The following is a 27,450-nucleotide window of genomic DNA, read 5'->3' on the forward strand; positions in this document are numbered from 1 at the left end:
TACTACTTCTGCATACTTTCAGCTATTTCTGTCATTTAAACTTTAAAATGTTGAGAAATTTGTAAGCTATTAAAGTTGTATTCAACTTTTTGATGTCTATTATACTTTTTTCACAATCTCTACTTTAGTCTCATGATGTTTTTCAAGCCGTTTCTGAAATTATAATGGGAGTGAATGAGAGAGACCGATCAGAGCTAGAGCACGCGATGTCATAAGCTAGAGTGAGCCAGCTTGAAAACTAATGCTAAAAAATCATTTTTAAATCGCTGGCCTGGCCACAATTTTCACTCTTTGGGCATGAAATTATACTTGAAACGTAGGTATTTTTGTTGTGGTTCCTCTCGTGGTTCCTCTCGTCTGGGACTTATCCCTGTGTCCTTCCAAAGGACAAGAGTGACAGACAATCCTCCATTGGCAGCAATTATAAATTCAGGTCAAACTTTTGTGATCAGAGCATTATGGACCAGTTTTTCAAATCGCCAAAGTGGTCCCTTTTTTCAACTCTATCCACACAAAAAATACATCACATCATTCACAAAGGCCTTGTCTCGCTCACCGTCAGGTCATTTGGCCGATACAACCTATAGTTTTGTCTCTATTGAGGTTTGTTCAAGGCTAAGTATCAGCGATTTTGGCCTCTGTCTAAATAGGAAAGCTGATTGCACAGGTGATGCTGATTAGCAAAGATCAAGTAGACACACATAATTGGTCCTGTGTTCTGATTGGTGGACAGTCACTCAGCTCTTTTCTGAAGGCTACTACAAGTTTTTGTTGCATTTATGCTTCATTTATGCTTAGGCCGTGTGTCCACCAAAGCGTTTTTTCCACGCCCCTGGCGTATGTTTTCAATTGATTTCAATGGGAGCGCCGCGTTTTTTAAACGCCATGAGCGTGACGAGGCGCTGAGCGTTTTTTTCACGCTGAAGCGCCGAGCGCTCTGTGTTTTTTACTGGTCGCTGGCAGTTGAAAAATGCTCAACTTTGGATAAAACGCAGCACTCATCACTGTCACAGTTTATCCAGCCGTCCAATCACAGTGGAGGAGGGGCGGGACTAAACCACTCTGACCAACTGTCAACAACATTCTCTCTGTATAACGGTATCAACTGGCAGAGCAAAATGGATGAAAAATTAATATTGCTGGTCTCCGAACATACTTGTCTCTACCAGATGACATCCCCGGATTATCACAATGTGAACTTAAAAAACAGTGCTTGGAGGAACATTTCATCAGCGATGGGTCTATCAGGTAAGCAGATCAGAACAGAACAGCTGATCGGTGCGGGGGTGGGATATATATAGGCTACATTAGGGCACATCGTATAAGCTAATTTATAAGCAATTTTTTTTATATATACACTTCTATAACGCCCAGTAATCCGAATTGTTTTAAAGTTGTTTTAAGTTGTTTTCAGAAAGTTCAGTTGAACAATGTCGTAAAAAGTGGAAATACCTGCGGGACACTTTCAAAAGAGAGAAAAATGAAGAGAAAGAGAGAAAGAAGTCAGGTTCAAGGACAGCAGGAGGCAGTCGCAGGTGGAAATATATGTCCATCCTCAGTTTCCTGGAGCCATACATCACAAACAGGGACACCTCTAGCAATATGAATGCATCTTGTGATGAAGAAATCAGTGCAGTGGCTCTCCTTGAGTCTATGGTAACACCAGAGGTAGTGTAGCATACATGAACCTCAATGTTAAAGTGCTGCTACATCTGTTTTAATTGTGTATTAAGTGCCGCTCTATCTGTTTAAAGAATTGTAGGATTTACATGTTAAATGAAAGGCAATAGTTATTATTTATTTTAAAAGTAGGAATTACTATTATTTCTTAGTAGGCTAGTAGGCTATACTTGATCTCTCTCTCTGTGTGTGTGCATGCATGTATATATAATAACTATATATACCTTTTTTTTAAAATACATTTTCTGATTTGTCTCCCTACAGACATCAGATGACCGCACACAGTCCCTGACCCAAACCCAGGCCAATACCACACAGCAGGGATCTCCTGACCCCCCTAATGTGCCACCACTCTGCACACCTGAAATTCCTCGTCGTACTCTTGCTCCAAAGAGAAGGGCTGAGCAAGAAATAACTGACTATCAGCGCTGTGTGCTGAATGCCATCAGTAACAAACCAGACGAGGAAGAGTATTTTCTTTTAAGTTTAGTTGGTGCTTTTAGACGCCTTCCTCCACGCAGTCGATCTGAAGTTAAAATCAAATTTCAACAAATATTACATGACGCAGAATTTAACAATCAATAAAACACTTTCATGCACCCATAAACAAACATATAGACACACACACACACACAAACATGGCCTTTGGAACAAACAAATTACAACATATGTAAGAATCAATCATTTTATTTTTTAAAATGGCAGTTTGATGTATGGATCTGTAAATGAAAAGTGATCATTAAAATAATTATTAAAAGTATTCATCTTCTCCAGTCATTTATTTTCCTCTTTTTTTTAATTTAGACTAAATATTTTTATTCTTTATGTGTAGCTTGTTAGTGAAAGGAAATATGCTCATTTTCTAAGGTTATGGGTGGCTCTTAAAAGAGCCTTTTTTGATTTTTAATTGGTGATGGTCTTGGATGGTACCGATGAGAGTGGTCCTGATGGTGGTGGGAGTAATTAAGAGGCATTAGATGACAGAATGCTGCCATGCAACTTCACCCGCTGGAGAGGAAAAGTAGTTGGTGTACTTTTGCCTTATTTCCAGTGCTTCCCTAGAGGCATTGTTGCTGCCTACTTGCTGTATGGGCTGCATGGCAAACTGTGGCTCTGATGGCAGGGGGGCTCAACTTCCTTCCTCTTCATTAGCATCCTCATACCGTAGGAAATTGTGAAGGATGAAAGTAGCCCTCACCACTGCATCTGCCACTTTTGGTGAGACACCAAGCACTCTGTGGTAGAGTCTCCATTGGGCAGCAAGTATCCCAAATGTGCACTCCACCGTCTGCCTTGCACGGGAAAGACAGTAATTAAACACACGCTTCTCTCTGTCGAGGTGTTTTCCTGGGTAGGATCGGAGAAGGTGCCTCTTCAGAGGAAAAGCCTCGTCACCAACAAACACATGTGGCATAGGCTGGAGGTCTACCGCTCCTGGCAAACGAGCATCCTCTGGCAGGTCGAGGGTTCCCTGGTGGAGGGCCTTGCCAAAGGTGGAGGCACAGAGGGTCCCACCGTCACTGCTTTTCCCGTATGCCCCCACATCCACCATCCGAAAAAGGTACCGGGCATCAACCACTGCAAGGAGGACGAAAGAGAAGCTACCTTGTAGTTAAAATACATTGACCCTGTTGAAGATGGGGCCTGTATTGTTACATGCTTCCCATCGATTGCTCCCAGACAGTTGGGGAAATTCCAACGCCTATGGAAGTCCTCCGCGATCCTCTTCCAGTGGTGCTGCTCAGGGAAGGGCATGTAGTCCTGGACCATGAGAGACCATATTGCCTCGCACACTTCTTTTACAACCCTTGCCACTGTACAGTAACCCACCCTGTAGCTAAAAGCTATTGACCTGAATGAGTCTCCCGTTGACAGATACCTGAAATAAATAACAGAAACAAGTTGCAAAGGGCCATTAGTAATAAGTTAAATAAAACATCTATTTAAATCATACTTCCATTAATATAAATGAAATAAGACATCTAGCATATTAAAATTGTGCTTTAATTATATAAAAGTATATTAAATTATAAAGGAATTTAGATGGGTAAAATATATTTGTAGCTATATCACTGAATCATAAATACCTTAAAATATTGTTTAAAAAATTAAATAAGCAATGTGCAGTGAAGAATGTAACATGTAGCCTACTAGAGAACAATTTTGATGTACTTGTAACGTTACTTTATTTGAACTTTTTTTCTGCAAAATTATTTTTTATACATATATTAAAAAAAGAGACAAAAACTGATTTTTTTTTTTACTTTACTGCATTTACTTACAAAACACTTTGCATTTTCAGCTTAAGGACACAAAATATCACTTAAATAATTTCGGAATTGCCTACTTTAACGTGCACTATACCTCAGACACATGCAGAGACATTCTTCCGAGCTGATGGACTCCCAGTAGTTTGTGTCTCTCTTCGAAATAGATGGTCCAATTTTCCGGAACAACATTTCAAACTGTGTCCTACTCATCCAAAAATACTCCTTGAACCGGCCACCGTCCAACTTTAATTCTTGGACCAAACGATGGTACTCGCCGAGATATTTTCTCGCTCTCAAAATATCATGAACCCACATAGACTGGCGTGTTCGTCGGATCTTTCTCCGTGGTTCAGCCATCCCTTCATCAAAAGCAAGGGCCAGAGCAAGTACTCTACTTTGTGTCGACAATTTTTATAGTATGAACCAAATTATCTGATAAATCACAAGTTAACAAGATAATTGTTACAAGTAACTGTGCCGCAGATATTCTGTATCATAGCAACGAAGCGTCTCAACGTAAAAAACGCTGCGCTGCCAAAACGCTCTCAAGCGCTCACAGCTGGGGTTTTCAGCAGAGCGTCTAGCGTTTTCAGCTGCCTAAAAACGCTTTGGTGGACACACGGCCTTATGGTTCTCCCTCTCCCTTCCCTCCTCTTCTCCTCCTCCAATCCTCTACTCCTCCTGTCCTCCTATTCTTCCCTCCTTTCTTAATCTCTTCTCCTTTCTACTCTTCCTTTTATCCTCTTCTATCCATCTGCCTGTCTAACTATTTGACTTTCTGTGTCCAAATGATCTATCTATCTATCTATCTATCTATCTATCTATCTATCTATCTATCTATCTATCTATCTATGTCTTTCTTTCTTTCTTTCTTTCTTTCTTTCTTTCTTTCTTTCTTTCTTTCTTTCTTTCTTTCTACCTAATTTATCTTTCTTTCTTTCTTTTTTTCTTTCTTTCTTTCTTTCTCTCTCTCTCTCTCTCTCTCTCTCTCTCTTGTGCGCATGTGCGGAGTGATTGTGGGGAGCGTGTGAGCGGAAGAGTGTGTGGCGGTCTTGAGTGAGTTTCAAATTTTTCCTTTTTCTGGGCTTATTTCTTTTGAATATTGCTTCGGATTAGAGGACAGAGAGTCGGAGTGCTGACTTCTGTCAGTATAGCTGATAGAAATGGGCTCAAACTCCGATGGTTTTTCCTGTTTGTCTGCCCGGCATGCGTGCAAGTGCATGCCGGCTGACGGATCAGTGTCAATTGAGAACGTGTTGGTCGCTATTGGTAGAGAAATAGGTGCACAAAACATCATGTCTGCTTCTAGAATGAATAAAGCAATGGTTGTTTTTCTGAAGGAAGTTGAAATGGTCAATCATTTAGTGGAGTGCGGCTTGACTGTTCAGGATGTTTTTGTCCCTGTATTACCCTTGTCCAACCTCTTGAAAAAAGTGATGTTGTCAAATGTACCGCCGTTTATCTCTGATAAAGCGCTTGAGAATATTTTAGCGCGTTATGGAAAATTGGTCGGGCCGATTAAAATGATTCCTCTGGGTTTGAAAACTCCAGAGTTGAAACATGTTATGTCATTCAGACGTCAGGCTCTTATGATACTGAGTGCTGAATTCACAACTCTTGAGGTGTCTGTTAAATTAACGGTGCTTGGAAAAGATTATACGATCTTTATCAGCACTGAGTCCATGAAATGTTTTGTTTGTGGAAAATATGGGCACATTAAAACAGCCTGTCCTCTGGTGAAAGAGGCTCAAAATGTAAGAAATGAAATCGAAACTGACCCAGGACAGGTTCTAAATGTTCTAGAAAATAATGATGCAGCTAAAGTGACCAGTGCCAGCGCAGCGACCGATCCGAGCGCTGATATACCCACGCTCCCTGAAATCGCAGAAGCTGAACAGTTGCATTCAGGTTGTAATGCTGATATTATCACTGATAAGCCTACTATTGCTAAAATACCTGAGGCTGAACAGAGTGGAACAAACAACAGGATGGAGGCTGTTGTTGAGGTAGAGCAATCCAGAGAATACGATGTCCCTGTAAGTGATTGTTTGAGTGAGACGCAGGCATCAAATAACGTGTCAGACAATGATGTTGAATTGTTAACTGAAAGGTCAAAATCGCAAGTTACTAATAGTGATTCGGACAGTGATTGTTCAGATTCGATTGCTGATGAAGTGTCTGAAATTAATTCACAGGAGGGTACTGCTGGGAAATTTGCTAAATCTCGTTATTATACTGTGGAACAACTTAATGACTTTTTGAATGCAACAAAGAATCAGAGAAAGCCAAAGGTTGAAACGTTCTTTCCTGATTTAAGGCTCTTTACAGAATCCTCTCTAATCGCCATGAAGAAAGCCAGTTTAGAGAAATTAGATCAGCCTAAACAATATAGACTTAAAGGGTTAGTTCACCCAAAAATGAAAATTAAGTCATTAATTACTCACCCCCATGCTGTACCAACCCCGTAAGACCTTCGTTCATCTTCGGAACACAAATAAAGATATTTTTGATTGAATCTGAGGGCTGGATCACTTTTCCATAGACAGCCTGAGGGACTGCCTCTTGACGGCCCAGAAAGTCATTAAAAGAAAAGGTTTAAATATTCCATGTGCCTACAGTGGCTCAACTATAACTTTATCAAGCGACGAGACTACTTTTTGTGCGAAAAAAAAACGTAAATAACGACTTTATTCGACTTTCCATTACTTCCTTATGGGCGCATGCGCGAGAACTGAGACGAGACCGTTCTTCTTCGACTACTTTTTGTTACCGGCTGCTCACCGCTTAGGAGTTTTACCGTCCCCTACCGTATAAGATGACGTACTGATATAGCCGGAGGCGCAAAACGTTCTGTTTACAAGCAGTACGTCATCTTATACGGTAGGGGGCGGTAAAACTCCTAAGCGGTGAGCAGCCGGTAACAAAAAGTAGTCGAAGAAGAACGGTCTCGTCTCAGTTCTCGCGCATGCGCCCATAAGGAAGTAATGGAAAGTCGAATAAAGTCGTTATTTACGGGTTTTTTTTCGCACAAAAAGTAGTCTCGTCGCTTGATAAAATTATAGTTGAGCCACTGTAGGCACATGGAATATTTAAACCTTTTCTTTTAATGACTTTCTGGGCCGTCAAGAGGCAGTCCCTCAGGCTGTCTATGGAAAAGTGATCCAGCCCTCAGATTCAATCAAAAATATCTTTATTTGTGTTCCGAAGATGAACGAAGGTCTTACGGGGTTGGTACAGCATGGGGGTGAGTAATTAATGACTTAATTTTCATTTTTGGGTGAACTAACCCTTTAAAAAGTTTGTGAGTGCAGTCAGAAAAAGACAAAAAAATTCATGATGATCAGGAAATATTGGATTTTGTATTTTTTCTCTTTTTTAATCCAGATGGTATCCTTGAACATCGGATCTTTAAATATAAATGGTTGTAGGGATACAAAAAAGAGAAATACTTTATTTAAGTACTTGCACCTTAAGAAAGCAGATGTAATAATGTTGCAAGAGACACACACTGATGTTTGTAATGAAGCTGACTGGATAAATGAGTGGTCCGATAGCATTAGCCTAAGTCATGGCACAAATCTGAGTGCTGGTGTTGCGTTTTTAATTTCAAAACGTGTAAAAAATGATCCAGACTTTTTAGAAATAATACCTGGACGCTTATTACGTGCAGATATAACAATAGACAATAATAGTTTTTCTTTTTTTAATATTTATGCTCCCAATATTGGAAGCGAAAGAAATGTGTTTTTTAGAGAATTTTCTGATGAATTGATGAAATGTCCTCAGGATAATATTGTTATAATAGGCGGTGATTTCAATTGTACTGTAGATCACAAATTAGATAGAAATCATGAGGAACCTCATTCTGGTTCAGCATACGTTTTTAAATCTTTAATTAATAGACACAATTTGGTAGATTTGTGGAGGGATGCTTATCCTCATGTTAAACAGTACACTTGGTTAAAAATGAATTCAAATACTGTCTCTGGTGCAAGACTGGATCGTTTTTATGTTGAAGAGTGTAACAAAGGAAGATTTTTTGGTAGTGGTATCTCACCAACACCTATGTCAGATCATCATTTTATTTCTATGTCTATGTCTGTTCAGTCGTCTAAACCCTATCAGGCACACTGGCACTTTAATAGCAGATTACTGCAAGATCACATCTTTGTGCACTCTTTTGACCTTCTGTGGAGATCTTGGAGAGAAGAGAGACATAGTTGTACATCTTTAAGACAGTGGTGGGATTTGGGCAGTGGTGGAGGAAGTACTGAATCTCAGTACTTAAGTAAAAGTACAAATACCCAGATAAATATTTACTTTAGTAAAAGTAGAAGTAACACAATGACAACCATACTTAAGTAAAAAGTAAAAAGTACTTTATTTTAAATGTACTTTAAGTATTAAAAGTAAAAGTACTTGCATAACAATTTATTATCTTAATGTCTATTTTCTAATGATTAATAAAACATTTAATTCTAACTCATTCAACCTACAATAATAGCCTACTCCTATAATGATGATGTTCAATAATGATGGAAAAAAAGTCACCATTTCTGAAACAAGCTTGCAATTAGGCAATATACATCATGCTTATCCTTACAATATGTTAATAACTATGTTTGGCAGTAAACGAGATTACTTTATGGTGTAATTCTGAACCTCTTGGCTTGCCATAATCCTAACCAAACCAAACATATATTACACACGGTGTGTTTCCTATGCACGTAAAAACAAATTTTCGCGTATGAGTTGCACGATAAACACACTACGTGTGAGACGCATTTAGTGTGACCGGGTTGATATACTGTATCTATGGCAACCAAACGTCACTGGTGAGACAAACGTGCAACGAACGGACGGTCAGATTTCGTTTTGGCAGGGGAAAAACTGATCAGAAAATGTAACGAAAATGTAACAGAAGTTGTAGAAATGTAGTGGAGTAGAAAGTATAATAATTGCTGCAAAATGTAACGAAGTAAAAGTAAAAAGTAGGCACTATTTATTATACTTAAGTAAAGTAAAGATACGTGAAAAATTTACTTAAGTAAAGTAACGAAGTATTTGTACTTCGTTACATTCCACCACGGGATTTGGGCAAGGTGCAGATAAAGAAATTTTGCCAAAAATACACTGCACAGAACACAGAAAATCTGAAAATGAAAATGAAGATATTGGAACAAGAAATTCTTCAGCAAAGCTACAATATTAAAGGAGACAGATTATTGTCAGCTGACATCATTAAAGAGAATAAAAATCTTTTGAAGGATTTATTGGAGGAACAGGAAAAGGAAACTTTTGTGAGAACAAGATATATAAAGCACAATGAAATGGATGCTCCAACTGCCTTCTTTTTTGGACTAGAGAAAAAGCCGAAAGAGCAGAAATTTTTTCATAAACTGAAACTTTCTAATGGCAGGGAAACTACTGACCAGCGGGAAATTTTAGCTTCTGCTATATCTTTTTATGAGACCCTCTATCAGTCAGAACACTGTGAGGAAGCAGCAGTTGAAGAACTTCTTCTAGATCTTCCACAGTTGTCAATGACAGAGAAGAAGGAGCAGGAGGGATTTCTAACTTTTTCTGAGCTCTCGAGTGCGGTGCAGGAGCTGAACAGCGGCAGATCCCCTGGACTGGATGGTCTGTCTGCAGAGTTCTACAAGGGGTTTTGGAATGTGCTTGGACAAGATCTGTATCATGTTCTTCTGGAGTCCTTTAACCAAGGTATTCTACCCTTGAGCTGCAGAAGAGCGGTGCTTACTTTAATACCCAAAAAAGGGGATCTTGGACTCTTGAAGAATTGGCGTCCTGTTTCATTACTGTGTACTGACTTTAAAATACTGTCAAAAGCTATAACTAATAGGTTGAAGAAATGTATGGCAACTATAATTCATGAGGATCAGTCATATTGTATCCCCAAAAGAACAATTTTCGACAACCTATTTTTTCTAAGAGACATAATCACAGTTGCCAAAAAACATAAAATTGATATTGGACTCTTATCTCTCGATCAAGAAAAAGCTTTTGACAGAGTGGACCATTTGTACTTACTAAAGACCTTGAAAGCTTTTGGATTCGGTCCACAATTTGTCTCCTGTGTTAAATTGTTATATAATGAAACATCTAGTATGCTGAGGATTAATGGTTGCCTAACTAGACCTTTTGCAGTAACCAGAGGCATACAACAAGGATGCCCTCTTTCCGGACTGTTGTATTCAATATCTATTGAACCTTTTTTATCATCTTTAAGGAAGCGATTGCATGGACTTGTTGTTCCTAGGTTTCCCGAGATTCCATCTGTAAAACTCACAGTGTATGCAGATGATATAACTGTATGTATTAGAGACAACGAGGACATTTCTGCTTTGTTTTTTTTTGTTTAGAAATTTTTCAAAAAGCAACATCTGCTAAAATTAATTGGGATAAGTGTGTGTCTCTGTTACTGGGTGAGTGGCAAAATACAGACCCTCCTCGTCTCCCGCAACAATGTAAATGGATTTAGGATGGTTTTAAAGTTTTGGGGGTATATTTGGGAACTGACCTGTACATGGAAAAGAACTGGGAGGGTTTAGCTGATAAAGTTACAGGGAGATTACAAAAATGGAGGTGGATTCTTCCAAAGCTATCTTATAGAGGAAGATGTTTAATTGTTAATAATTTGGCAACCTCAATGTTGTGGCACAGGTTCACAGTGTTGGATCCTCCTGAAGAGCTACTTGTCACAATTCAGTTTTTTTTTGGGATGGTTTTCATTGGCTTCCTCCTGGAGTTTTATATCTCCCAGTAATTGAAGGAGGACAAGGACTCATACATTTACAAGCAAGAATTAAAACAATGAGACTTCAAATATTACAGAAATTGCTTTACTGTTCAGACAAGATACCCTGGGTTGCACATAGCTTGTCAATTCTACAGGATATGGGAGGAATCGGAATAGACAAGCAGTTGTTTTTAATTGAAAAATCTCTTGTCTCGAAAGTAAGTTGTTCTTTCTTTAAGTTTTATGCGTCTGTCTTCAAAGCTTGGCAATTGTTAAAGAGGGTTAGAAAGGAGAGTGAACATTATGGTGTTTTAGAACCATTATTTTTTAACCGTCTTTTTAAAACAAACTCATTAATTTCGAGTACAGTGGTTGATAAGTTTTTAAAGACTGGAATAGCTACTGTATTGGATTTAATTGACTCTACAAAAGGTCAATGGCATACAGCTAGATCAATAGCTGATCAAGTTGGACTTAGATCAGAAAGATATGTTGAAGGGTTAATTGAGGATGTTAAAAAATCTTTTCCTCAATCTTTCTTGACCTTTGTTAACAATTTTTTTCAAAATGATGAAAGGTCTGTGACTTTTCCTGATCTCATAGTAGAAATAGATTATGAATTGGGTGACAATTTAAATAATACTTTGTTATTAAAGGGAGTTAATGAGGTATTGTTTCAAAACGGGCAAAAAAAGATGTTGTATGGAATGTGTGTGAAATCTTTGTTTTATGCTCAGTTGAAAAGTCGCACTGATACTAAATGGAGAGAATATTTATCAGTTGCTTCAGAGATAACTCCATCATGGAGGTCTTTGTATAAACTCCCTATTCCCAAGAGATCTGGGGATCTCCAATGGAGAATACTCCATTGTGCGGTGGCAACAAATAGCTTTGTGTCAAAATTTAATGCAATGGTTTCATCTACATGTCTGTTTTGTAATCTTCTTGATTCTACTTTTCATCTTTTTTCTGATTGTTTTAGATTAACTCCCTTGTTTGAATTGTTGCATAAAATATTAGCTGTACTTGGATTTATGTTTACAAAAAATCTGTTTATTATGGGTTTGAAGTACAACAAGGAATGGAAAGCACAGTGCACTCTTGGGAATTTTCTATTAGGGCAGGCAAAGTTGGCAATTTTAAAATCCCACACATGTAAAAATGAGGGGGGAAATACTGATCTGGTTGTAATGTTTAAATCATTGGTAAAGAATCGGGTTGCGGTGGAATATGCCTATTGTAAATTAACAAATAATATGGATTTTTTTTTGATGCAAGGTGGAGTGTGCAAAATGCTCTTGTGGTGAGAAATCTGTTTGGAGAGTTATGGTTTAATTAGTAGAGTTTTCATTTATTTATTATTTTGATGTATTTTATTTTATTCTATATATATTTTTGTCTGAGGGGTGAAAACAATGCTTTTTAACTAGCTGTTTGATTAAAAGAGTTTTAAAAGTCAAAAGTCTTTCTTTCTTTCTAATAATCTATCTATCTATCTATCTATCTATCTATCTATCTATCTATCTATCTATCTTTCTACCTAATCCTTCTTTCTTTCTTTCTTTTTCTTTATTTCTATCTGTCTGTCTTTCTTTCTACCTAATCCATCTTTCTTTCTTTCTTTCTTTCTTTCTTTCTTTCTTTCTTTCTTTCTTTCTTTCTTTCTTTCTTTCTTTCTTTCAAATTCATATTTCTTTCTTTCTTTCTTTCTATCTATCTATCTATCTATCTATCTATCTATCTATCTATCTATCTATCTATCTATCTATCTATCTATCTACAAGTATCTATCTTTCTTTCTTTCTTTATTTCTTTCTTTCTTTCTACCTAATCCTTCTTTCTTTCTTTCTTTTTCTTTATTTCTATCTGTCTGTCTGTCTGTCTGTCTGTCTGTCCTTTCTTCCTTTCTTTCTTTCTTTCTTTCTTTCTTTCTTTCTTTCTTTCTTTCTTTCTTTCTTTCTTTCTTTCTTTCTCTCTTTCTTTCTTTCTTTCTTTCTTTCTTTCTCTCTCTCTCTCTCTCTGAGCGGATGTTGCAAGTGAGTGGGGGGAGCTAGGACGCGTGGGTGGAAGAGAATGCTGTTGAATGAGTTTTTCTACCTTTTTCTATCTTTTGCGGTTTATTTGTGTGAATCATTTTATTGGCAAGAATATTGTTGAGCAAGAGACGTTGGCCGTTATGGCAGCGTCTCAAAGTTTGGATGACTTAACGCGGAAACATGGCATTAAAGTCATCCCCGCAGAACGTTGTTCTGTTGAGGATTGCACCATTGCAGTCGCAGAAGTTGTTGGCTACTCTAGTATTTTGTCTGCAGCCAGAATGAACAGTGCCGTCGTCATTTCTTTGAATAGAGTAGAGAAAGTCAATGACGTTGTAGTAAAAGGGATTGTCATCAACAGTGTGTTTACCCCGGTAATGCCTTTGGTTCAGCCGGCTAGAAGGATTACGCTTTTAAATGTACCGCCATTTATCAGAGATGACGTGATCGAAAGGGAATTAATGAGACATGGTAAAATTGTGTCTAAAATCAGGAAGATTGCGTTAGGCTGTAAATCACCTCAGCTGAAACATGTGGTTTCATTTAGAAGACAGACACACATGATCCTAAAAAATTAAAATGAAGAGCTAAGTTTAGCCATGAAATTTAAGGTGGATAACTATGATTATGTGATTTATGCAACTTCAGAAAATGTGAAGTGCTTTGGGTGTGGACAGGAGGGACATATAATTCGTGCTTGTCCTGAGAAGGGTGACTCAGTAGTATATCTGAATGAGAACAGGAATAAGGAGCAGACAAATGTAGGTAGAAATGAAGTGCAGAGACAGCCAGAACCCGGCGAAGGATCAAGGGTTAGCACGGAAAGGGGTGATGGAAATAATAATGGAGGAATTGGCAAGGAAAACGTCCTCGGGTTACGACTGTAACCCTTGTTCCCTGAGAAGGGAACGAGAACTGCGTCCAAGTGACACTTTGGGGGGGAACGCCCCTCAGCGTAGCGTCTCTGAAGCATGAATGAAACTAAGCCAATCTCCGATTGGATCAACGTGATGACGTGATGTGTGACGACACATAGGCGGAAGCATATATAAGGAACCGGCACACACAACATGTCAGCTTCTGTGATGAAGCAAGCGCTCCCAGGCAGGGGAAGGCGTGGCCACGAGACGCAGTTCTCGTTCCCTTCTCAGGGAACAAGGGTTACAGTCGTAACCCGAGGACGTTCCCTATCGAGGGAACTCAAACTGCGTCCAAGTGACACTTTGGGGGAACGAGTACCCACTACGCCACAACGCGCCCTGCCTGTCCTGGTGTGAAGCTGCTCACAGGCACACTCAGGACGCGAGCACAAGAGAGCCGGGTGTCGACGGAATGTCTAAGCTGTAAAACCTAATGAAGGTATGTGGGGTAGCCCATCCAGCTGCATCGCAGACTTCCTGGATGGGGGCCCCTGCGAGAAGGGCCCTAGAGGATGCTATGCCTCTAGTGGAATGGGCCCTCACAGCCAAAGGTGAAGGCATACCGCGCACCTGATAAGCTGTGGAAATCGCATTGACAATCCAGTTGCTGATGGTTTGTTTTGAGGCCGGAAACCCCTTTTTGGGCGACCCGAAACATACCAGCAACTGGTCCGCCTTCCGCCATGAAGAGGACCTCTGAATATATATCCCTAGTGCTCTGACCGGGCAGAGCCTATGAAGTCTCTCCTCATCCGCCGTCAGGTGAGGTGGGGGATGAAATGCCTGCAGAACTGTAGGCCGTGCCACATTAGATGGCACCTTAGGCAGATAGCCAGGCCTAGGGTGAAGGATGGCCTTAATGTTGCCTGGAGCAAACTCCAGGCACTCGTTAGATATGGAGAGCGCCTGAAGATCTCCCACCCTCCTCAGAGAAGTGATGGCCAACAGAAAAGCGACCTTCAGCGTTAGGTTCTTGGCCTCAGCCGACTCCAGTGGCTCGAAGGGGGCCTCAGCCAATCCTTCTAGAACTACTGCCAGGTCCCAAGAGGGAACCCTGGTACGAGCCGCAGGTCTCATCCTCCAAGCTCCACGGAGGAAACGTACGATCAATTGGTGTCTCCCCAGAGACCCATCACCCAACGGAGCGTGGAAAGCCGCAATGGCAGCCACGTACACCTTGAGCGTGGACGGGGTAACACCAGAGGAGAAGCGATCTTGGAGGAACTCCAGCACTGAAGCCACTGGGCAGTTAACTGGGTCAACCTCACGCCTCCTACACCAATCAATAAACACATTCCACTTTAAACCATACAGTTTCCTCGTGAAGGGAGCTCTAGAGCTGAGTATGGTCTCCACTACTCCAGCTGACAGGCCGGCCTCTAGGTACTGTGCCCCCTCAGGGGCCAGACCCACAGTTTCCATAACTCCGGCCGAGGGTGAAATATTGAGCCCCCCGCCTGTGTCAGCAGGTCCCTCCTGAGGGGAATCTCCCACGGAGGGCCGTCTAGGAGCAATATTATGTCCGAGAACCATACTCGGGCCGGCCACAACGGGGCTACCAACAGTAGACTGATCCCGTCGTGACGGACCCTTTCCAGAACTCCCGGGAGCAGAGCGATTGGGGGAAATGCATACAGACGCAGCCTCGGCCACGTCTGCACCATAGCACCCAGTGGGGCTGGAGGGGTGAGGGAAAACCACAGCGGACAGTGGGTCGTCTCTCGTGACGCAAACAGGTCCACTTCCACAGGGCCGAACCTCTGACATATCGACTCCACCACCTCGGGGTGAAGTCTCCAATCCCCGGGCCTCAGCCCCTGTCTCGACAGGACGTCTGCTCCCTGATTTAGACTTCCCGGGATGTATGTTGCTCTCAGAGACAACAGTTTCCCCTGGGACCACAGGAGGATCTGATGCGCCAGTCTGCATAGAGGGCGAGACCTCAGGCCCCCCTGATGGTTTGTATAGGCCACCACTGACATGCTGTCTGACCTCACGAGGACGTGATGACCTCTGAGGTCCGGCAGGAAGCTCCTCAGAGCCCGGGAGACCGCCAACATTTCCAGGCAGTTTATGTGCCAGGAGGAATGATGGTCCCGCCATAGGCCTGTCGTGAAGCGGCCGTCCATGACCGCGCCCCAGCCCGTGAGGGAAGCGTCTGTCGAAACGGTTTTCCGGCGACATGGCACTCCCAACACTGGACCTTGGGACAAGAACCAAGCTTTCTTCCACATAACCAGAGAACGAAGGCATCTGCGCGTAACTCTGATTGTGCGGAACGGGTTTCCCCTCGGGGAGAACCCCTTGGTTTTTAACCACCACTGGAGGGCCCTCATGTGCAGCAGGCCAAATGGAATGATGTTGGACGCTGCTGCCATGAGTCCCAGCACTCTCTGGAAATGCTTGACAGTGACGGCTTGGCCTAGCTTTATCCCAGCCACTGTGGCCAGAATGGACTCGACTCGCGCAGGCGACAATCGTGCCCGCATTACGACCGAATCCCATACCACTCCCAGGAACGTAGTCCTTTGGGCTGGTATCAACACGCTCTTCTTCGTGTTTAGTCTCAACCCCAGTTTCTGGATGTGGGCAAGAACAACATCTCGATGCTGAACCGCCAGCTCTTGAGACTGGGCCAGAATCAGCCAGTCGTCTATATAGTTGAGCACCCTGATGCCCTGGAGCCTCAGAGGTGCTAGAGCTACATCCATACATTTGGTGAATGTGCGGGGAGAGAGAGCTAGGCCGAATGGAAGAACCCGATATTGGTACGCTTCGCCCCCGAAAGCGAACCTCAGGAACTTCCTGTGGGATGGAATGATGGATATATGAAAGTATGCGTCCTTCAGATCTATCGTGACGAACCAATCCTCGGATTGGATCTGACTCACGATCATGGGAATAGTGAGCATCTTGAACCTGAATCTCCTCAGAGAGCGGTTCAGATATCTGAGATCTATGATCGGACGCAACCCCCCATCTTTTTTGGGAACTATAAAGTAGCGGCTGTAAAAGCCGGACTCCCTGTCTAGTGGAAGAATATGCTCTATGGCCCCCTTTGCCAGCAGGGAGTTTACTTCCTGTTCCAATACCCGACCCTGCGTTGGGTTGACTACAGTCCAGACCACCCCGTTGAATCTGGGTGGGTGGAACCCGAACTGCAGCCTGTACCCGTATTGTATCGTGCGCAGCGCACACGGGGAAATATTCGCTAGATTTTTCCATGCATCGAAATATTTCGCCAAGGGAACCAGGCTCTCGAGCCTGGTTTCGGGTATTAATCGGGATTCGTTCTCGACCGCCTGAAACGGATCTCCGGCAGGACTGGACCGAAAACGATTCTCGATGGGCGAACGCAATCGCTGCCCGTCCGCAGGCTCGTGGGGCGGACAAAGCAGCTTGCGATCGCTGGAAACCGATGCGTCCCGAAACGTACTTGACGGCGGGAGAACAACATCGATTTCCTGCGGGCTCCGCGAGGGAGACGACCTCAGTCGCTCCATCACGGGTGGGGCCGCCCGCAGAGATCCTAGCACTGCTAGGACCTCTTAGATGTTTTCTTAGCCTGCAGGACGGCCCTCAGGTCGCCCTGCTTGGCTTGCGGCTTAGATTGAGAGCGCCGTCTATGCCCCCAAGCTCCTTGAGGGGGGGCTCTAGACGCGACGCTCTCTCTCTGAACCTGCCTGTAGGTGGAGGAGCTGGTACCTGGCTGAGGCTGCGACTGCCCACTGGGGGCAGACTTCCTGGATACTGAGCGGCGAGGGAGAAATTGTTTGAAGGCCGCTGATTGATTTTTCGCCTCCTGAAACCTGTCGACAACGGTATTAACAGCGTCGCCGAACAGGCCAGAAGGCGAAATCGGGGCATCAAGGAGGAAAGCCCTGTCTTTCTCCCTGATGCCCGTCAGATTTAACCATAAATGTCTCTCCGAGACCACCATTGCCGCCATGGAGCGACCGACAGCGCGGGCCGTCTCTTTGGTGACTCGGAGAGACAAATCAGCGACCTTCCTCAACTCCGCCACATCCTCCGGAGTTGGTCCCTCGCCCTCATCAATATCCTTAAGAAGGTCGGCCTGGTACGCTTGGAGAAGCGCCATGGTGTGAAGACTCGCACCAGCCCGACCCGCAGCCATATATGCCCTGCCCACCAGTGAAGATGTTTCTCTGCATGGCTTGGTGGGCAGCACCGGGGCTTTAAAGGATGATGCCGACTCAGGTGATAAATAATTAGCCAAAGGCTGTTCAACCCGCGGCATCATCCCATAACCATTCTCTCGTGCCCCCATGATATTACTATATTTTAATATAGTGGGATTGGAAACACGAGAAGAATGGGGTTTCTTCCACGATTTACACACCTCAGTATGCAAATCGGGAAAAAACGGTAAGCCCCGATGATGAGGTTGTTCCCTGTGCTGCAGGAAGCGCTCATCTAATTTGCTTTTAACTTGCACTTCCTGCTTTTCTTGTGGCCAATCGATCTTTAAATGAGCCACTGCACGGGAAACAACCTCTACCAGCTCCTCATATGCGGGGACACGGGGTGGCGAGTCATCCCCGAAGTCCCCGCCCCCTTCGATGCTGAGCACGTCCACCTCCTCGGAAGCAGACAGCTCAAGCATCGGATCCTCGACTCGCGCAGAAGAAGCCGCCGAGCGGGCTTCTGCGCGAGGCTCGAGGGCATCGGAACTGTCCGATGAATCCCGAGAAGGTGCCTCAGCAGCCTCGGGATCCCCAGACAGATCCATTTGCGAGCCCCATGAAGAGCGTCGCCGCGCCGCCTCGGCGGACGCGGGTCCCGCACCACGGGGCTCACGAGGCTGACCCTCTTCATTGAAAAGGGCCAGCCGGGAACGCAGCACGCGGAGCGGTAAAGCCTCACAATGCTCGCAAGCAGCTCCCTCGAGAGCTGCCTGCGCGTGCTGCATTCCCAGACAATGTGTACACAGTTGGTGTGTGTCCCCGCCCGTGATGTAGCGAGGGCAAGGGTGCACACACCGCCTGAAATTCACACTCGCCATTATCAGATTTTAGGGAGATATACTTGCTTAGACAGACAAACAATAAATACTGACAGTCACAGAGAGCGCTTAGCTGAAGAACAGAAAGCTGACATGTTGTGTGTGCCGGTTCCTTATACAGTGCCCTCCACAATTATTGGCACCCCTGTTTAAGATGTGGTCGAGGACTTTTAAAAATTCTCCCTTTTTTTTAAACAACATAGAATCCAAATGCAAAAAAAGAGAAAAATCCAACCTTTTATTTAAGTACATTACTTTACTTTGGTACATTACCACAATTATTGGCACCCCTGATGTTAATACTTTGTACAACCCCCTTTTGCCAACAAGACAGCACTTAATCTCCTCCTATAACATTTCACAAGATTGGAGAACACAGAGAGAGGGATCTTTGACCATTCTTCTTTGCAAAATCTTTCTAGATCATCCAGTATCCTGGGCTCTCTCTTGTGCACTCTCCTCTTTAGCTCACCCCACAGGTTTTCGATTGGATTGAGGTCTGGGGACTGAGATGGCCATGGGAGGACCTTGAGTTTGTGACTGAACCATTTTTGTGTAGATTTTGCCTCACGTTTTGGATCATTATCCTGCTGAAAGACCCAATGACGACCCATCCTCAGCTTTCTGGCAGAGGCCATCAGGTTTTTATTTAAAATGTCCTGGTAGTTCAAAGCGTTCATAATGCCATGCACCCTAACAAGGTTCCCAGGGCCTTTGGAAGAGAAACAGGCCCACAGCATCACAGATCCTCCACCATACTTCACGGTGGGCATGAGGTACTTTTCGGCATACACATCTTTTGTTTTACACCAGATCCACTTAGAGTGTTTGTTGCCAAAAAGCTCAATCTTAGTCTCATCCGACCAAAGCACACGATCCCAGATGAAGTCCCAGTGCCGCTTGGCAAACTCCAGACGTTTACGTTTATCAGTGTTAGTGAGAAAAGGCTTTTTCCTAGCATGCCTCCCAAACATCTTGTTGGCATGTAGAGAGCGTCTGATGGTTGTTTTGGAGATTTTGTGACCCCAAGATGCCACTATTTGATGCAATTCTGTGACAGTGAGCCTAGGACTTTTTTTTACTTCTCTTAGCATCCTCCTCACTGTGCGTTGTGGCAAGATAAACTTGGGACCTCTTCCAGCCTTGTTTGTCACTGTTCCAGTTTGTTTTAAACTTCTTAATGATTCCTCTAACTTTAGATACGGGCAAGATAAGGTGAGTGGCTATTTTCTTGTAGCCATTGCCTGACTTATAAAGGTCATCACACATCTGCCTTACTTGAATGGTGTGTTCTCTTGTCTTTGCCATGTTGACAAATGGGTAAGAGAATTAGGCCTCTGTGTCATGTCATATTTATACCCCAGGGAAATAGGAAGTCATGAATTACTAATTAAAAGTTCCTAGATACCCTGACCAACATTAGCAACTACAGAAAATATATTTTTTTAAAAATCAATTACATTTTTCAGCGGAATTGTTAGGGGTGCCAATAATTGTGGGACACAGGATTTGAAGTTTTTATTTTTCTAAATTTAAAAAAAAAAAATTTACCACCAAAGTAATGTACTTGCATAAAAGGTTGGATTTTTCTCTTTTTTTGCATTTGGATTCTATGTTGTTTAAAAAAAAGGGAAAATTTTTAAAAGTCCTCGACCACATCTTAAACAGGGGTGCCAATAATTGTGGAGGGCACTGTATATGCTTCCGCCTATGTGTCGTCACACATCACGTCATCACGTTGATCCAATCGGAGATTGGCTTAGTTTCATTCATGCTTCAGAGACGCTACGCTGAGGGGCGTTCCCCCCCAAAGTGTCACTTGGACGCAGTTTGAGTTCCCTCGATAGGGAACTTGGAAGATGTTGTGAGTGATGGTGGAGAAATAAGTACTTTAAAAGAGTGTGATGTAGAGAATCTCGGCTTAAGGTTTATAGCTCAATTTGAATTCAGGGGAAGAATATTCCAAATTAATGATCTGGATCAGCAACTTGTAGAATATTCGTTAAACCGAGTTTCTCACATAAATTAAATCACCCTAAGAGGGGTGTTTCACAACACACGTCTGCTTCAGGTATATATGACGAAATTAAACACAACGAATTATGATTAATTTGGAGCATATATTTTCCACAGATCGGGGCTGTTTGATCTTTAAGACAACAAGGATTACACAGTTTTCTCAGTCAGCGCGCCAGCGTGCGGATCTGTAAAACTATCAATCACTTGATCTGTTTAGCTTAATTTTCTGACAATGTTTTGTGCACTCAACAAAATCAGATTGTAGCGTTAGGATCTAATATTAAAGAGGCTTTGTTATGTGATTAATACAAACAATGGCAAAGAATGTATAAATGAGTTTAATAAAAGCACACGACTAAGTTACACTACAAAAATCACACGATATATGTATATACACAAAATGAAAGTGAAAATAAAAAAGGAAACAAGGGAAAATGGAAATACAAAGAAAATTACAGTTACTAGCACAGCTTTAAACCTTCAGAGACAACCACAGGATTATATCTTGAGTCTCAAATTTGATGGAACAAATTGCTTTTCAGACCTTTGTATGCTGGAAGCGTGCGGTTGTCCGAGAGGCTGGAAACAGATTCCTTTGTTCTCCCCACGTGGGTGTTTCGCGGGAGTTCAAAGCGAGTTCATGCTGGATGGTGTCTTCTTGTTGGAGAAGGCACACGTGCGAACTTTAACTGGCTATTCGCAAAAGTAAACGAAGTAAAAATAACGAAAACTGATCACTTTAAAAAGCTTCAGAAGACGCCGAGAGTGTCCAAGGAATTCCGGAAGGAGGTCAGGTGTAAGAGATCAAGAGTGTAAGAGGGACGAGGTAAGAGTAAGAGCAAGAGCAAGAGCAATGAGGTAAGAGTAAGAGAGCGATGATTCTATGGCGAGAGTTTTTCAAGGGTGTTTTGGGACCCCTCCTAAAACTCGGATGGCCAATGAGCGTCACACAACTGAAGGAGCGCGCGCCCACTTGATTAACATATCGCGTCGTTAATCTTGGTTCTTAAGACAGAGGAAAAGTTCTGCTAACTTTGAAAACAAACTTATACATAATGGTATACATTTCACAATATCGATATACAGTTTAAAAAGCAGATCATGCTATGAGGATTACAAAGACATCAAACACATTGAACTATTTTGACAGCATTGTTGAGTTACATATTTAAAGCATGGTATTACAGTTATCTAAACTTCTTGGTCACGTGAGTCCATTCGAAGTTAAAAATAGTGAATTACAGTTCTTTTACATGTATTTCAGCATACTAGATATTTTTGGTAACTCTTTTACAAGCTTTCAGAGATGTCCGTGTTTGTGTGCGTGCAGGAATGTTCAGCGTGCGGACGCGTTGGTGTGTGTGTGTGTTGCACGTAGGTGTGGGTCAGCGGGTCACACGTATATTGCGATAGAACAAACGCAGTCTGGTTAGTCTCCAGAGTTCCCTCGCTTTTGGAGGTGTCAAAGGATCAAAAGAGGAGAGCGCTAGCTCTGATCGCAATCAGATTAACTGCGTTTTGGGCGGATGACGCTGCCTCGCGATGTCTCCGTCTTTATCATTCGTCATAATAAAAGTCATTCACCTCTAGACGCGCAGGCGCCTAAAGCAGTAAAGTCAAAGTTGAATTAAAACACATATGCGTAGGAATGTGTTAAAAGGTTCTGCCAACCACGCTCTTTGAGTGATGGCATGCAAACTGGTTAATGATATCCGACCCAGAATCTCTACAGTGAAGTAACTGAGTCTAACTTAGTTGCAATAGAAGGAGCAGAAGACATGGAATTGATAGAGAATTAAAGTGTTTTTAAAACACCTGCAATAAAACGGAAATTGAAGAAAAAAGGCAATGGGAACAGGGGCGTCGCACCCGTGGGGGATGTGGGTGTTTTAACACCCACACTTTTCCCGGTGAGAGTGTTCAACACCCGCACATTTTCCGCAGTTTTGCACAAACGGCATACTACAATCGCTCCACCGTTTCTCTAGCGCTCTGTGTGTTCGCTCGCTGCGGCTGCCTCCTCTCAAACATGATACCCGCTTTGAGTGTGACTGGCTGATGATTGGCTGTTGTTCTGCCTTAAGTCCCGCCTCTCTTGATGTGTTAGATGTATAATTGGTCAGCTCGTGCTGAGGAGGCGGGAACTTGTGTTGTTTTTTACATCTCCCTTTTCCAGGTACTTTGAATGAGTGTTTATGCTTTCAATGTTTTTAAATAAGCTTGATATGTGTTTGGGAAGATGTTATGTTTATGTTTTATTGACATGTCCAGTATTTTCGTTATTATATTTCCTATTTTTGGATAAACAGCACAAGACTTGCGTTAGGCATTCTGTTGCTGCGTGATTTGAAGAAAAATGCGCTCTTTGCTCACACGAGCAGTGGTGTTCTGGTGTTTTCTCCTAAATAAAAGCTCAAGGGTTTATTTCTTACAAGTGAAGAAATTAGGACAAAAGTATTGTAATTTCCATAGCGTAATATAAAATATAATGTAATGTAGACTGAGACTCATCATAACTATAAAGATGTTTGAGCCCTCTTTAGGTATGGCTACAAGTCAATGCTTTTTCGTTGTTCAATGTGCACAGGCCTGGGTCGAAGCCAGTTGAAGCTCTTAATTTTGAACTCTCAATGTGCTCCAGATTGATGCATTTAACTTTAAATTTTGCAAAATGTTCTTGCGGGGGAGCATGCCCCCGAACCCCCCTAGAGGGACAAGGGTCTACGTAACATGCCCAAATTTAAATGACACATCTCCCAGACTTTTTCAAAAGCTTGCTACGCCACTGAATGGGAAGAGAGTTAGGAAAGATACGGGAGATGAATTATCAGGAAAAGATGTTGAAAATTCTGGGATTCAGATGGAGTCAGATACGAGCAATATTGACGAGGCTCAGTCCGCCTCAGAAAGTGGAGGTGATTCTTCAGGGTCTGCGAATTCAGTCTATCAAAAAAGATCTGCTAGAAGTGACTATACACTTGAGAAAATTAGAAAATTCCTACAAACAACCAAAGGAATGAAAGGAGTGAGAGTGGAAGATTATTTCCCAGATCGAGAACTGTTCATTTATTCAGCTAAAATGTCAATGAAAGAGAAGGGTGCAAGTAACTTTACTGATCAAGAAATCTACAGATTGAAAAAAAATTGTGCAAAAACTGAAAATGAATACACTGAATGATGAATTTGAAACAGAATGATTTTTTTTTATTTTTCTTGTTCTTTTTTTGGTTGTTTTGCCCTTTTTTGGTTTTTATTCATTAATTTATGAGTACGCTAAGACTGGGCACTCTCAATATAAATGGTGCACGAGAAAGTGGGAAGAGAACAATGCTGTATGAACTAATAAGACAAAAGAAATATGATGTGATGATGGTTCAGGAAACCCATAGTGATGTTAAGAATGAGAGCAAGTGGAAAATGGAATGGGATGGCGAAGTTATTTTAAGCCATAAAACTTCATCTAGTGGTGGGGTAGCTGTTCTTTTTCAAAAACACATAAAACCTTTATCATATGAGGTTGAACACATTGTAGAAGGGCAGCTATTGAAAGTCAGAGTGAAATTTGAAAAGTTTGTTTTAGTTTTTGTAAACATTTATGCTCCTGTTCATGGTCCTGAGAGGGTTTATTTTATACAAAAATTGAGTGATGCTCTATCTAGTTTTGAACAAGAAGAGTATATGTTTATGGGAGGAGATTTTAATTGTACAGAAAATCATAAAGTAGATAGGAACCATAAAGAGCCTCATATGGCATCTCAGGATGAAATATTGAAACTCGTTGCGGAACATGATCTCTATGATATTTGGAGAATCTTGCACAAGAATGAAAGACAATATACATGGGCACAGGCAAGAGAGAATTTAATTTCTTTGGCTAGACTGGATCGATTCTATTGTTTTAGACATCATTTTAATGTTATAAAGAAATGTATGATTTTACCTGTAAGCTTTTCTGATCACTGTTTAGTAGAATGCAATATTTATATAGCAAATATAAAACCCAAGAGTGCTTATTTGCACTTTAACATCTTATTATTACAAGATAATGCTTTTATTGAGACGTTTATATATTTTTGGAAACAGTTTGGGTTGAAGAAGCATGAATATAAATCTTTAAAACAGTGGTGGGATTATGGTAAAGTGGAAATACAGCAGCTGTGCCGGCAGTACACACTCAATGTTTCTAGGGAAATTTCCCGGTCAATGAGAGACCTAGAGATTGAAATTGTGGGCCTGCAAAACTCAGCAGCATCCACAGGAAATCAAGGGCATAGCGAGCTCCTCAAATCCAAAAGAAAGATGTTAGATGAGCTATTAGGTGTTAGAGCACAGGGTGCGTTGGTCCGCTCTCGATTTCAGAGCATTGAAATGATGGATGGCCCGACTAAGTTCTTCTTTGGTCTAGAAAAAAAGAATAGTCAAAGTCGATATATTCACTCGCTATACTCAACAACTGGAACAGACATAACAGAGCCTAAGGAAATTAGAAGAAGGGTGGTGTCTTTTTATTCAGTGTTGTACAGGAGTGAGAGCCCAGAAGTGGACGAGCTAGTCAATTCTTTTCATTCTGGGTTGCCGAAAGTGCCAGATGAAGTTAATGATTAACTTCAGAAGCCCATTTCCACAGGAGAATTGCAGATTGCACTGCAGAGCATGGAATGTGGCAGGGCACCTGGAATAGATGGTCTCCCCATCGACTTTTATAAGAAGTTTTGGTCAGTAATAGGAGATGATTTGCTTGCAGTACTCAATGACAGTCTGGCTGATGGCTTGCTACCGTTGAGCTGCAGAAGGGCAGTCATAACTCTGCTGCCAAAGAAGGGAGATCTAAAGGAAATAAAGAATTGGCGACCCGTTTCACTTCTGTGCACTGATTTAAAAATGTTATCTAAAGTTTTGGCAATAAGACTGAGGGAGGTAGTTGGAAGGGTCATTCATCATGATCAAACATACTGTGTACCTAATAGGTCTATTTTTGATAACATATTTTTAATTCGAGATATTTTGGAAGTCTCTAGGTTATTGAGTTTAAATACTGGTCTTATTTCAGTAGATCAGGAAAAGGCGTTTGATCGGGTTGAGCATGGCTATCTCTGTCGTACACTGGAGGAGTTTGGGTTCAGCTCAGGTTTTATTGCTATGATCAGGGTTTTGTACCAGGACATTGAGAGTGTGCTGAAAATAAATGGGAGTTTGTGTGCACCTTTTAAAGTCAAAAGAGGGATCAGGCAGGGATGTGCATTATCAGGAATGTTGTATGCCTTGGCTATTGAACCTCTGCTGGTAAAAATTAGAAACAGTATTGAAGGATGGTCTATACCACATTCAGGTGAAAAAGTGAAAGTATCAGCTTATGCTGATGATATTATTGTTATGATTAAAGATCAAAATGATATAATGGTGTTAAAGAAAATTATTGATGAATTTGGCATTAATTCGTCAGCCAAAGTAAATTGGTCTAAAAGTGAGGCATTGGTGTGTGGTGAATGGGATGGTGGGCCTCCTAAATTACCAGGAGGCTTGTCCTGGAAAAGTGATGGCATAAGATATCTGGGTGTTTATCTTGGGAATGAATCTGTATTACAAAAAAACTGGGATGGTATTTTAGAAAAAGTAAAAGGAAAATTTGAAAAATGGAAGTGGCTTTTGCCGAAGATGTCATTTAGGGGGAGAGTTATAGTTTTTAATAATTTGGTTGCATCAATGTTATGGCACCGTTTGACTTGTATTGATTCTCCTGTTGGGCTTTTGGCAAAATTACAAGCCATCATAGTGGACTTTTTCTGGATTGGTTTTCACTGGATAGCCCAGAGTGTACTTTTTCTGCCCACGGAGAAGGGTGGACAAGGACTCATACATCTGGCCAGCAGAAGAGCGGATTTTCGACTGTTGTTTATACAGAGATAATTGACGGGACCAGTGGAGTTGGTCTGGAGGAAAGTAGCGGATATTATCTTCAATCAAGCAAGTGGATTAAACTTGAACTCAGGACTATTTTTAACAGACTTCAGCAAACTACAGTTTAACATGTCGAATCATTTCTACAAAGGACTTTTCAATGTCTGGCAACTTTTTAGAAAACAGAGGCAACACACAACATCTCTGTAGTGGCTGCTCGAGGAACCTCTTGTTCATGGAGCGAGGTTGGATGTTGCTTGTGAAGTCACACTAGGATTATCTCATATATTGTTGTCACGAAGTGATTTTGTGTGTTTTCGTTATTAGTTATTGCCCGTCTATTATTTATCCCAGGTGTTTCTCATTTCTCACGCCCCCTTGTTATCTTGTCTAGCCCGTTTGTCCTTGATTATTTAAGCCCTGTGTTTCTGCCCTGTCTTTGTTGGTTGTTTGAATTTATGTGTGTTGCGTTGGTGCTCTCAAGTTTCTCGAGTTTTGTGTCTGGTTTCAAGTTTGTTTAATAAAGCTACACTGCGTTTGGACCCAGCCTCAGCTCTGTTTCTCCGCACAGCGTCACAGAATAACCAACCTCAATATGGGTCCAGCAGTCGTCAGCAACCGGGCTATGACAGAATACCTGTCGTCAGTCTTGCAAGAGGGCCGGTCTGTCCAAAGGTACGCGAAGGAGTTCCTGTCCATTAGCAGTGTGGGAGCGCTAGATGATATCCAGCTCATGGGCCTGTTTCTGAATGGGCTGGATTATGAGATCGCTCGATGGATGCCGCGGGACCTTGCCAACTGGACTCTTGACGGGTATGTCGCTCGGGCTTGTTCCTTGCAGGAC

General features: G+C 42.1%; 2 protein-coding genes across 3 annotated transcripts in view; one reads left to right on the forward strand and one right to left on the reverse strand.

Moving 5' to 3' along the window:
* LOC148998386 (collagen alpha-1(XXV) chain-like) overlaps positions 1-27,450 on the forward strand; it is a 263,906-nt gene that overhangs the window by 36,398 nt on the left and 200,058 nt on the right. The window contains exon 3 of one of the 2 annotated variants that reach the window (XM_089128202.1): positions 1,945-2,409. The exons of the other annotated variant lie outside the window; for it this stretch is intronic. Coding sequence (XP_088984328.1) covers positions 1,945-1,955 — 11 coding nt within the window. The 3' untranslated portion in view covers positions 1,956-2,409. Of the gene's footprint in view, positions 1-1,944; positions 2,410-27,450 lie in introns of those variants that run through there. 2 annotated transcript variants of the gene reach the window in all.
* LOC148998387 (uncharacterized) lies at positions 16,844-18,731 on the reverse strand. The gene has a single exon (XM_089128129.1). It carries the CDS (start codon positions 18,687-18,689, stop codon positions 17,205-17,207), a length of 1,485 nt encoding a protein of 494 aa, XP_088984255.1. The 5' UTR covers positions 18,690-18,731; the 3' UTR covers positions 16,844-17,204.

This window comes from Pimephales promelas, chromosome 1 (assembly GCF_988280905.1).
Source record: "Pimephales promelas chromosome 1, fPimPro1.hap1.1, whole genome shotgun sequence".
In the NCBI taxonomy this organism is placed as follows: Eukaryota; Metazoa; Chordata; class Actinopteri; order Cypriniformes; family Leuciscidae; genus Pimephales; species Pimephales promelas.

What these genes read in the sequence shown, in the direction of transcription:
- LOC148998387 (XM_089128129.1), bottom strand. Translation starts at nt 18,689, where the DNA reads ATGGCGAGTGTGAATTTCAGGCGGTGTGTGCACCCTTGCCCTCGCTAC.